Below are 12,870 nucleotides of genomic sequence, written 5' to 3'. Positions count from 1 at the left end.
ATGAAAACACTCATAAACAACTTATCAACAAACTGTTCATATTGCTGGTTAAAAAAAAAAAAGTGCTCATATTTACACATGAAAATATAAATAACATTCCTAATTAACTAAACCCACCTTTATTGAGATATATATTTACTTAAAGTTCATGAGAGGAAAACTGCTTCTATAAATTTGAATTGTTCAGATGGTGAAAATTAAATGGAAGGAAATTCAAATCGTTCAAATGTAATTAAAAACAAAAAACAAAAACAAAAAATATGAAATGTTTTCGTACAAAATTGATCCACAATTATAGCTTATCCATTTCTCAAAAACTAAGGTTTATTACATTTTCCTCATATGAAGCTTCTTTAAATTTAAATATAAACAACATTATGTAGCCAAAACAACAAAAAGGAAAAGGGAAAACTGCATATTTCCAAAAGTTAGGACAAAAAAAATTCCAAATGCATTGGAAAAAAACGACTTACAATTTCGGCAAAATCAATATTCGATCCATTACTATATCCTAAATTATTGGGAGACAAACGAAAGAACTCAGCCAGTTTCACTCGATTGAAACTAAATAATCCGTTTATAATTAACATCGTCTAAACTCTAAACAATTGAGATTTCTCAGGGAAAAAGAAAAATACAATGAAGATAATTCAGGCAAACTGCAGCATTTACCTAATCTACATGTTACTTACAAGAGCAATTCTGACTTCCTATCACAATACCACTCGATCTTGTTACTGCTTCCACCTAGTTCTGGAAAAAAAAATGTGCACCAATCAGTAGAACCTTCAACTGTGGTCACTGCCAACTAAAAATTCGGTATCCGTTTTCACTTCCTACGTCAGAGGAATCCCATTCACTTCCCTCTGTCTCGTCTGAACCTTCACTGGGAAGGAGTTGTATCCGGTCCGCATGCTCGACGATCCACTCAGTAAATTCTGGAGATGATGCCCATTCCGATAGGGCTTGTCTAGTGGATTCCCGCGTGAAATCATCCCACTCTTTCTTTGTGAACTTCTTTCTGTTGCCTGTCTTGTGGAAAGTTGAATAGTAATCCCCTCTCACTCGTGCTCCAGAAGATGAGGGTGACGTCCCATTCCTATAAGAAGGTGATACTATGCCTGAAACACAAAAGAATTGTACCACATATCACGGCAAAATCGTTTGAACTTCTAAGAAATATGCTAGATGAGTTCACAAAACATATCGACTAGATTATAAAATATTAAAGAAAAAAATTGCATATATCTGGACTTTAGGAATTCAAGACAATATCAGAAAGAAGAGTTACAAAATATTGAACAAATAAAGCATTATCCCAGGCATCCCAAAATGCTACGCTGAGACGGACCAGAAATGCATGTTTATAATTGCATACTATTACAGTAAAGTAGGTGATCTCAAGCAGTAACCCCATGTCAGAATCAAAACAAACGGCAAATTGTTTGAGTTCCCTTTATTATTGTAGGGAATAATAGTCTTTTCAAGACGATACACTAATAACCATATTATAATAAGCAGGCATAAAACTATAAATGGGAGAAAACCCAGATATAAAAGGCTAGTTAACGAAAGGAAACTGGTCTCCATTTTAAAAACAATTTTATTCTGAATTCCATATTAAAAACCATAAAAGGTATTTAAAAAAAAGGGACTGTCAAGGTATTCCGAGTTCAAGTTAGGACCAGAAATTAGATATTGCTTAATGGGATAACTTTTCCAGAACATTAAAGCTTTAGCAAGTTCGAACTAACTTCATGCTTGAGAACATAAATCGAAAAGGTATAGATACTGTTTGAGGTATAGACTACTATCAGAAAGGTAAAAGCAACTGAACAATACCTTTTACAGGAGAATTAGACCATGCAGACTGAATTTTAGGGCTATTCCACAATTTTCCATTCGGGGTTGACTTGCTTAAGAATTCAGCACGACCACGCCCTCCTCTCACCTGCCCAGCTTGCCATGATGTACAATGCTCCTTCCCAGAATTTTCGTACCTACACGAAATCACAATGCCAATGCTACATTTCAATGAGGAAAACGCAATGTTTAACCCTAATAGTCAATTACAATGAAAACCCAAAGCTTGTCAAGTCAGACAGCCATACAGACACTCGGTAAGGTTCCTTATGACCTAAATAGACAACTCGCTCAAATTCCCTAAAATGGGATTTTGGCTTACAAAATCTACAAAGAATCAGAAACAGATGATAAACATCAAAGAATTTCCAAAAGAAGTTATCACAAGTCGTGACAACCACATCATATAATATTTGGAAGAGTCCACCACATATTTTCAAAAGCGTAGGAAAAACCCCTCCAAGTGTGCAGGTTGAACAGACATTATAGCAAACACGTAAATATTACAGGTAAAACGGTTTAACATAGGCAAAACAAGGCAGCAGAAATTACAAATATAGTTAAACTTACCATCCACAAAGACGCCTTAAAGAAGATATAAGTTTGCAGAAAGCTCCACAAAAAACCAACGCTCCTATTGCCAGAGGAGGATCAAGAGTGCTCTGTTAAAGAACGGATAACAATAATGATTAAGAAGAAGTACAATAGCTGAAAGAAAAGTGTTCAACAAACCAAAACAACAAACGTGTTGTATTAGTAAGCAAAAAATTTAGCACCAGCTAAAATCTTAATAGATCCTACAGACAATGTCCATCATCTAAAGCAAGAAAATAAATAAAACAGCCTTCAGAGTCTGCATCAGATAAGAACCAAATTAGAAAACATCTAAGAGCTTTGATGTGACATATGTCATCAAGTACGATAAAAAGCTCTTCATAGTCAGTATTTTATTTACATAAAGAACCAAGTATCAGATATAGAAATTTAAATTATATAATAAGCTGATAGCAATTACTTTATCTAATCATTTACACCATACAATCTACACAAAGTTTGAAGTCTAACTAGCATAGGCAAGTTTAATTGTATCATGCATCCAAAAACAAAAATACGTTCATCTTGGAAAGGCATGCAAAAAAAAAAAGTCACCCAAGGAAATCCAAAATGACAGCGAAATTATCAAATACATGACATGGTGGCACTAAATGTCAATGACAGTCATAGCATATAAAAAGAAAAGATATAAAGGCAAACCTGCAAAACAAGTGTGGCACCAAATATGCGCATTGCCCATTTCACAAATTGTGCAACGCCAGAGTCCACACCACCATCTTTTGAAATAGCAAATCTCCTAACGATCCAATAGCCTAATGCAGCTCCAGCCAGGATAATCCCCACTAGCACAAAAACTGCAACCTGTGAACCAATAAGGGGAGAAAAAAAGCATCTGAATTATAATAACTTGAGTTTCCAGCCTAATAAAAGTTTCCAGCAACTAGCAAGAGTTACACAGTATAAACGAAATAAACCATCTCAGAGTGGGAGGTGGGAAACGATAGCTAAAGGATAAAATCTAATTATCTATAGAATGGAGATTTAGCTTGGTCCAGATTCCAGAATATTAAATTTCCATACTTTGAAATGAGAAAATTGTTTCCACATTCTAGCATATGCTTTTCTACTGATCTCACAATAATTTTGCTGACCCGGACAAAGAAGTAAAAAGATATTTCCATAACACAAAGCCCAAGTGATCCAAAAAATACCTCACGGAATTTATGAATACTAATTGCCATGAAAGGGAGATATTACTAATGTACTGACTGTGACAAGAATATAACAGATTAAATCTATTGAAAATGGAGTTTAATCAATACATATGTATTTCTGATTACATAGGTTTTTAGATTAAGCCACAGTGAGGTGAGTGTATTTTATTCTAGATCAAGCTATACATACAGAATACAGTTCACAGTGACCTCCTTTAGGCAAGCCATGTGTAGAACCAGCCCAACACATAGAATATTCCACACACTGAATATCTGTACACAAATATAAAGAATAAACAGACCTGAAATAGGGAAGTAGTAAATGCTACTTCATCCTAAGTCAAAAAGAATTAATAGTGTCAAATTCCAATAATTGTCATCACTTGAGCAAAGATTTACACACAAAAATTCATATGGATCTTGGGAGAAAAGGCAAGCAGTTTTCAGGTTCAGAAAATGCATACGAACTCAGCCCATTTGCTTGAATGCAGGAAAAAAGATCTTAAACAAATAAATATTCACAACATTATCCAAAAATCTTACTGGATTGTGCATCTCTTCACTCAGCCCAAAACTCTGAAGAATTGAATTTATGAAGACAGAGAAGTGGTGCACAAGGAAAGACCCAGCTCCAAGCTGAAACAAGACGCAGTAATAACATGAGCACCTTTTTTAAATAATAAGAAATAACATCAATTTTTTTAAAAAAAATAATAATAAACATGAAGGCCTGTTCGTGATCAACATAAAACCAGAATTAATGTAAACTCACCACCGATCCAGATATGGCAAGGTAAAAGATATTTTTTCTTCCAGTTGGCAACAATTTCATGCCCTGCATTCATAAGAACAAGTTAGTAAGAAAATAAGTAAAAGAGCAATGTAAACCTAGCTGAATGTGACATAAAATTAAACTAGATACCTGAAAAAGAAGGATTATAATAACAAGAAAGACTCCTATAGCCATCGAACTGCTGTAATAAAATGGAACCCAACTGCTAATAAGGGGAGCCAACAACAACAGTATGAATCCCAGTGCCAGACACACAAGTCGCCATTGCTGAAAATCTGCAGAAATACATAACAGAATGAGAGAATAGATGGTAAAAAAACACTTTTTAGAAAAAACAACAGATAGGAGTACAATAAACAGAGCACAAAACGTTAATATAAAAGAAACAAACCTTCTTCAAGAGCAGCAACAACAGAACCCGGTATTTCATCAGTGAATCTCACATCAATGTATCTTTTCTCGTATGGAGACATGACAGCACTCCAGATCCCCTTCTGGACACTTCTAAATTCAGCCTTGTCACATTGGCACCATCCAAGTGAATTATTCCTGTATGTGATCCACAAGTGAGAAATGACAATCTTCACAAACTTTGTAATTTGAAGCTAATTGAGTGAAGTCAGAAAAGACTGACTGTGCCAAACAGTCTTGAGAACTGAGAGAGAGTGAGGAGTAACGGTAAGTATACTGAGAATAATGTGTACAGCATGCGCTCTGCTCCTACCTGTGGAAACAAACGTGGATCTTGCTATGAAACTTTTCAGGAATTTCAGCTGAGGTTGCCAAAGTAATGCGGAATGAATTTGCATAACTCCCGAGTTTCAATCTTGAGAGGCCATACACATGAACACGTTCACATCTCAACACGTCTTTAGCACCACCGTGAGTAGATATTTTTCCAGAAAGTGGCAATGCATGGATATTCAAAACTGGGCTTTCAAGACCAATTCCTGCAATTGTAACACATGCAAAGAGTATTTCACAACACAATGAGGTGGAAAGGGAGATATAACAACAAAATCCGTAATACAGAGAGCACACATTGAACAGATAATGTGAATATTTTTGTCTGACTTACAACTTGGCTAGATATAAAGAACGTTGATGCCTATCGTTCCCTAGAGGAAAAAAAAGCACATAGTTCACCGAGTTACAGCATAAAATCTCTCACAATTAATATTCTGTTAAGACAGCAGATTTTATCCCTCTTTAGATGATATTACTACTACCTCTAAAATGATTTGGTCAAAATCTGATCTACCACGAGAGGAAATTTATAAGTTGTAAAACAATAAATTCAGGTAGTTCTAGGTTCTATGAGCCCTAAAAAAATTGATGAAACATGCTAAAAAATAAGAAATTATAATGAGAAGAAACAACGCGTTCTCCAACTTTGATGTTCGGCTCATTCAAAATAGAATATGATGATTAAAAAACACACCCCTCATCCACACACAAGCCCAAGATTTTTTGAAAAAAAAAAAGAAGAAGCACTAAATAGAAAGATGTAGCATACAAATCCATTGCTACAATTTGCAATATGTTTGATTATATAATCAGGTAAGCAATTTACTAGTGCAAAACCAGAACACAGACCCCAGATATATTTATTTACCTCAAACAACTAGAACTGATTTTGGAACATCGAAAGAAGAGTCCAGTGAGACCAATCATACTGAAGAACGGGAACTCGATCACAATATCGTTAATCTTCTGCTTGACTTATCAATCCATTCTAGAATAAAATTTTGGTTGATTAAAATGAAAAGAAAGGCCTTATACTTAGGAGATAGTTCACACCTTCATTCTGCTTACAAATCACACGGGCGTTAAAAAAAATTAAACAAAAAAAAAACAAAACAACAAAAAAGTTTCATTGAAATCCCCAACCATCCCACAGAGCGGTTCATCGAGTGCAATGTGAAGATAAAGAAACCCTAAGAATCATTAAAAGACCCCACCGTTTCAATTTTCACTCAACAATCTAACATGCAGCACAGGACACCAAAAACCCGAAAACTTTCATTATGAAAAACAACAAGAAAAACAGGAAACTCACCTCTGAGCGCGGTCTCGTGATTGCCAGCTGAAAATGCCGGCAAATTGATAAAGACGAAGAACAGAAGAAGAAACAGCCCCATGCCTCTGTAGTCCTGCTTTCTTGTGTTCGGGAGGGGAGGAGAGCGAGTAAGAAACGACGAACAAGGTTTAAAATCCCGCGCTCTGTCCGTGGCGTCCATTTTCCTTTTAATCGGCTTAGCTGGTCATTTGTAATGGAACAAGCAATTTACTATATATACCCTTTTCTCTTTTGTTTTTTTCTTTTTTGTTCGAAAGCCTGCAGAGCACGCAAGGTTTGCGTTTAAAACTACACTTCCTGCACGCGTATATTGGGACACCCACCGACTTCCATGAAAAGCCCATTAGGCCCATAAGATAACCCAATTGTTCACTAGCCCACATGGCCTGGCCCATTAAGAACAGACAATCTTATCGTTTCCGTAATATTATACTAATATATACTACCCCTCCCGCACACGTATTATTGGGACACCCACCGACCACTGTGGAAAGCCCATTGGGCCCATAAGATAACGCCATTGTTCACGGAGTCCACATGGCCTGGCACAGTAAGAACAATCTTATTATTTAACATAATATAAGTTAAGTACATCCAACACTTTGAAGTATTTTCTCAAGTGCAGGCAGCACCCTAAAATATTTTGTGATACATCCAATATCCCAAAATATTTTTTAGAAGCGCCTAGCACCCTTAAATATTTTTTTTGCCTTAGTACTAGATGCTCCAAAAAATATTTTTGGGTGCTAGATGCATTTAAAAAAATATTTTAAGATGTTGGATGCACCAAAAAAATACTTTATGGTGCCAAGCGCACATAAAAAAATATTTCAGGGTGCTAAATATATCACAAAATACTTTGGGATGTTAGATTCACCTGAGAAAATACTTCCGGGTGCTAAATACACCTTAACCTTATCATATATACTACAACGAACTACAATTTTTGTAACAAAAAAGTGCTACAATGAACAATATCTCATAATTTTTTACCTGAATAATAGCCCATAATTTATAATTTATATATTTTATCGTATATCATATTAAAAAAAAGTTTCAAATAATATATATATACGACTTACTAATAAATAGTATATGATTATGAAGGGTTAAATCGGTAGTCTACAATCAAATATATACTTGAGTAAAAAAATTAAAAAAAAACTACATGCTATTTTATTATTATAAATTATACGCCTTTTATATATTAACTGAAGAATTAATAATAAAAATATGAATAATTCTATGAAAACTCTGTATAGTAAAATAATCTTGTCTTCCATTTTTATACAAGTTTTGTCATTTTAATAATAAATCATGGTTAATATTTTGGTGGAAAAAAATCTCACACACTTGATAATATGGTAGTATCTGAATCTAACATGAAATAAAAACTGAGAAGTACGCCAAATTATCAAAAATGAAACAGAAAAAGCAGATATTTTAGTACCCGAAGCCGGGAAAGAAGATATCCTGCGTTGCCACATCCGAAGAAGCTCGCAGTTCTAACTGCTGGGCCAGGCTCACTCTTTCTCCCTTGTTGAGTTTGGCGTTCATCCTTCCGTGACAGTTTATAGTTCTGAATTTTTAAATTTGAGTTCTTCTCCAAATGCTTAACTGACGTGAACGCTTGACTCATCCCGAATATTCGTCATTCCTTTTGGTTTTTAATTCCATTCTATGGGAACTCTCACAAGTTGTAGTTTTATACCTTTGAATTCCGAATTCCGTTCCAACCCTGTTCGGCGCGCTTTCAGGGAGAGAATTCAATACCATCAGCTGAGCAGATTGAGGAGCTCGTGTTATTTCTGCGGAGAAAGATCAAAATTAGGGAGGTATATCGATTTTGGTAGGTTTACGTGCTTTAGCAGTAATAACGACACTAGTAATGAAGGGGAAAGCGGTAGTAATGCGTCGAAAGATTCTAATTTGACGACCACACTGGCCGAAGGAGCTGAGGAGAGAAATGAAAATGGCTTCAATCCTGAGAAGTCAAGGCCCCCCTCGGCTTCTTCAAAGGTACTTAACGCTGTTTCTCTGTTTTATGTTTTTGGGTCCTTCCACGGATTCTGACTGTTTCATGCTGCTGTAAAAGGCATGGAATGTTTGCATATCTCTCTAATTTGATGGGATGAACATGTTTTAAGAGGAAACTGAGGCAACACACCTGTTATATTAGAATAAATATGAAACCATTTTATCTGGCGAGTGCAAAATGATGATGGTTGTCCAGTTGATAAATTTATGCGACACTTCTGTAGTTACCTCTCCTCCTCAATAGTCTTGTCACCGATGTTTTGTTCTTCGCTAATAGCGCTTGCCTAAGTTTTTTTTTTTTTTTTTACTTCATTTTACTTTATTTAAGTTGACTAATATAGAATGCAAATAAAGGAAAGGTCCTTCAATGAAGGAACCTTTTGCTTCTCAATGTCTGCTATTGTTAGTATGATTTTCTATCTTACGAGCTATCCTTTCCTATGATGACGTGCACTGAAGGCCCCTGTGATAAATATTTTCTGTGGAAGCATATTGTGTGCATGGGAATTTTCAGTTATCGATCCTGATTCTTATGTTCCTTTATTTTCTCTTCAGTCATCCTTATCCTCAGTTGGACCGACATACAACAATTTTCAAGTTGATTCTTTCAAACTCATGGAACTCCTTGGACCTGAGAAAGTTGATCCTGCCGATGTAAAGCTGATTAAGGATAAGCTTTTTGGTTATACAACCTTTTGGGTGACCAAAGAGGAGCCTTTTGGTGACCTTGGAGAGGGTATCCTTTTCCTTGGAAATTTAAGGGGAAAGAGGGAGGATGTATTTGCCAAGCTTCAAAGTCAGCTAGTTGAGGTCACAGGTGATAAGTACAACCTTTTTATGGTGGAAGAACCTGATTCAGACAGCCCTGATCCACGGGGTGGGCCACGTGTTAGCTTTGGTTTGCTGCGGAAGGAAGTTTCAGAGCCAGGGCCAACGACACTTTGGCAATATGTGATTGCTTTGTTGTTGTTTCTTCTTACCATTGGTTCCTCAGTGGAGCTTGGAATTGCTTCTCAGGTAGGTTGATTATTGATTCTCTTTAAGCATCCGGTGTTGATCATAAATGTTAGGGAAAAGCACTATATCTCAAACGTTTTTAAATTTCATTTGTCAAGTCGATATTGTCTAACCAACTTCTTCTGTTATTTAAACTGTTTTGTTGATTTCATGTTTTCGATTCATCAGATAAATAGATTGCCTCCAGAAGTTGTAAAATACTTCACGGATCCCAATGCTATTGAACCCCCTGATATGGAGCTACTATTCCCCTTCGTTGAGTCAGCTTTGCCTGTAGCATATGGTGTCTTGGGGGTTCTGTTATTTCACGTAAGCATATGGAAAATACCACTAGATTTTTCGAGTCCCGGTTATGTTCCTAGATTCTTTGGATGTCTACCTAATTAATTTGGCCATATGCAGGAAGTTGGACACTTCCTGGCAGCTTTCCCAAGGAAAGTAAAACTAAGCATTCCTTTCTTCATTCCAAACATCACTCTTGGAAGTTTTGGCGCCATTACTCAGGTAAGCTAATCGAATTCCTCCCACTTTTGAATTTAACTTGGAATGTGCAATTGATATTTAAATATTTCTGAGTTGAATCGTGTTGGCCATTTTTTGATATTGGGAGCATGAGCAAACAATATAAGTTATATAATATTATCTGGTAGAGTCAAACTTTTTAAGTTTTAGTTTGCATAGTTAAATGATAGTCCATAATTTTCTTTTCTTTTGCAGTTTAAATCCATTCTTCCTGATAGAAGCACGAAGGTGGACATATCACTTGCTGGCCCATTTGCTGGTGCTGTGCTATCTTTTTCAATGTTTGCTGTTGGCCTGCTACTTTCATCAAATCCAGCTGCAGCAGGAGATCTGGTGCAAGTCCCTAGCATGTTATTTCAAGGATCTTTGTTTCTTGGACTCATCAGTAGAGCCACGCTCGGTTATACGTGAGTTTCATTTGCTTTTCACCCTTTAATGTCTTTAAAACAATTGTTAGCTTTATGTTGATTAGAGTGGATTAGAGTGAAAATGTAACAACTAAGGCAAGGCATTGGTTTTTACCTTGGTTGGCAATGAAATTCCACTTGGTCTCAGCACTCTGTGTAGATTATTCTCTTGCAAGTAGTATAGCCAATTCGCTTTTGAAAATATCAAGATAGAGTTCTTATCAGAAAGCCAATAGATCTTGTTCTTTCTGATTCTACTTGCTGATTTGAACTCATGAGCTGAAAAGTGGAAAGCAAAATACTTCTGTCAGCAAGCCACAAAGGACCTTATTCTTTATTCTATTAACTTCCTTCCTCTTTGAAGTTGTAATACCAGTTTGAAAGAAGCTTATATATTCCAATTTTTATACTTAATAATCTCACCTGCATATTCTCCATGAAGGTAATCATCTTCTTCAAACACAAGCTTGAGAATGTGATTGGGGTGGTGATGTAGGACAAGTGAGTGGAAGGGCGAAGGAGAAAAAAGGAAAAATAGAAAGGAATGAGGGAGAGAGTGGCTGCAAATGCTCAATATTATTCAGTTATTCAATTCATTGAAAAAGTCTAACAATTGATGAAACCCTATGCCTATTTATAGAGCCCTAAGTTTATCTATAATAATAATAATCTAATCCCAAAAGATATGATAAAAAAAGAATCCCAAGACACAAGATAAAACTTAATTAAATGTAAAAGATAATCTAGATGTCCTAATAAAATAACTATCTAGAAATCCCATATTATATTAAAATAAAAGATATTCCTCAACCGCAGTTTGCATCAGGCGGTTGATGGTAGCCCATTTTGCATAGTAGTTAGATATGCTTCATGCTTATTTGTGTATAATTATTGTTCACATTGATCCATTGCTATTCTCAATGTGCAGAGCAATGCATGCCGCAACTGTTTCAATCCATCCTCTTGTAATTGCTGGCTGGTAATGCACATTTCCTGTCATAGATTATGATTGACCTTGTTCTTGTTTTGGTATTTGACCACCATCACCTTTTTTATAACCTAGGTGTGGCTTAACAATACAAGCTTTTAACATGCTTCCTGTGGGGTGCCTTGATGGTGGAAGAGCAGTGCAGGTGTGTTACTCCACCTATTGAGCTTCAGGGAAGCAATTAGCTTTTGCACTTGATTACTGATTATCCTGGCACTGAAAAGGCTTGCTGAACAATTTCATATTTTTGGAATTTAGCTAGTGATGATAGGAATGATGTGAGTGAAAAGAAAAGAAAATCACTGTTCTAAACTTAATTTGTACCAGGCCAACGTCATTGGTTCATTAGATCTTAGTAATATGAATTGAGCATACTAATTATGTTGCATGTTTTTGCAGGGTGCATTTGGAAAAGGTGCGTTAATTGGCTTTGGCTTGACAACCTACACATTGCTTGGATTAGGAGTGGTATGTCTCCTCTGCTATGATATCATATTACCAAATCATGAACAAGTGATCTTATATAATTCGACAGACACTGTTAGGCTGTATTGCCCTAATACTCCATGCTAGCCATCCCTCTGTGTTTTTCTTTTTACTTGATTAAATGTTGAAATTATTAGTGACAATATGATCATCCTTGCGTCTTCAGCTTGGTGGGCCTCTTTCGCTTCCCTGGGGACTCTACGTTTTACTGTGTCAGGTATCTAACATACTCATCTTAAGAGGAAATGACAAAATTAAGGTATTGTTATTTGTTGTGAACTTTCAGACTGAATTTATGCACTTTTTCAGAGGACACCTGAGAAACCATGCTTGAATGATGTGACGGAGGTTGGAACATGGAGAAAGACACTGGTGGTGGTTGCTACTTTTCTTGTTGTCTTGACCTTGCTTCCTGTTTGGGATGAGCTTGCAGAGGAACTGGGTATGGGTCTTGTAACCGCATTTTGATAGATGATGCGTTGAGTAAATCCCTTTAAAAAAGAGTTTTTCCGTTTATTAGATAGCTAAAGCTATAGCTATAGCAAACCATTCTTGCGTTTTTTTCAAGTGATGGATCCAGTGTAATGAATTGGGCCAAAAATGTAAAATAGTTCAATTTTATACCCTTTCCTTGAAAATAGAAAAAGTATATACAAATTAATTACTATTGGAGGTATTATTATGAAGATAACGTGAGGCGGTGCTGCAAAACGCAAAGAACTTCACGATGAACTGGACTCCTACCGATTATTTAAACCCCATTGAAGTTATCAAGGTCATAGTTGGATCGTGAATTTTAATTATCCATCATTACTCAATAGCTAGAGTTCTGGAATTTTTTAGCATTCATAACTGGTATTCTACCTATTAACTGCATGTGTATAGGAAGAAATTGTTTTCCTAGCATC

At 35.9% G+C, this 12,870-nt stretch overlaps 2 protein-coding genes across 3 annotated transcripts; one reads left to right on the top strand and one right to left on the bottom strand.

Moving 5' to 3' along the window:
* Positions 1-688: 688 nt before the first annotated feature.
* LOC114719893 (uncharacterized) lies at positions 689-6,673 on the bottom strand. The gene is made up of 11 exons (XM_028905458.1): positions 6,485-6,673; positions 5,150-5,375; positions 4,817-4,974; positions 4,555-4,700; positions 4,405-4,467; positions 4,176-4,268; positions 3,118-3,279; positions 2,434-2,525; positions 1,843-2,000; positions 861-1,121; positions 689-753 (listed from the first exon to the last, which is right to left on the bottom strand). The coding sequence occupies exons 1-11, from the start codon at positions 6,663-6,665 to the stop codon at positions 689-691; spliced, it is 1,605 nt and encodes a 534-aa protein (XP_028761291.1). The 5' UTR covers positions 6,666-6,673.
* Positions 6,674-7,990: 1,317 nt separating this feature from the next.
* Positions 7,991-12,623, top strand: LOC114719916 (probable zinc metalloprotease EGY1, chloroplastic). 2 transcript variants are annotated; one of them, XR_003737941.1, is made up of 10 exons: positions 7,991-8,524; positions 9,098-9,559; positions 9,728-9,868; positions 9,962-10,063; positions 10,277-10,488; positions 11,417-11,467; positions 11,552-11,621; positions 11,876-11,944; positions 12,100-12,179; positions 12,272-12,623. XR_003737941.1 is itself a non-coding variant. In XM_028905491.1 (10 exons), exons 1-10 carry the CDS (start codon positions 8,186-8,188, stop codon positions 12,428-12,430), a joined length of 1,656 nt encoding a protein of 551 aa, XP_028761324.1. In that variant the 5' UTR covers positions 7,992-8,185; the 3' UTR covers positions 12,431-12,623. The 2 variants fall into 2 exon arrangements, 1 of the variants encoding a protein (XP_028761324.1); XM_028905491.1 differs by having other exon boundaries at positions 7,992-8,524; positions 12,129-12,179.
* The last annotated feature ends 247 nt before the right edge of the window (positions 12,624-12,870 follow it).

Source organism: Neltuma alba, unplaced genomic scaffold, assembly GCF_004799145.2.
Source record: "Neltuma alba isolate B1F8T4 unplaced genomic scaffold, ASM479914v2 tig00011958_pilon, whole genome shotgun sequence".
Classification (NCBI taxonomy): Eukaryota; Viridiplantae; Streptophyta; class Magnoliopsida; order Fabales; family Fabaceae; genus Neltuma; species Neltuma alba.
This window is presented reverse-complemented; position numbering and strand designations above follow the sequence as displayed.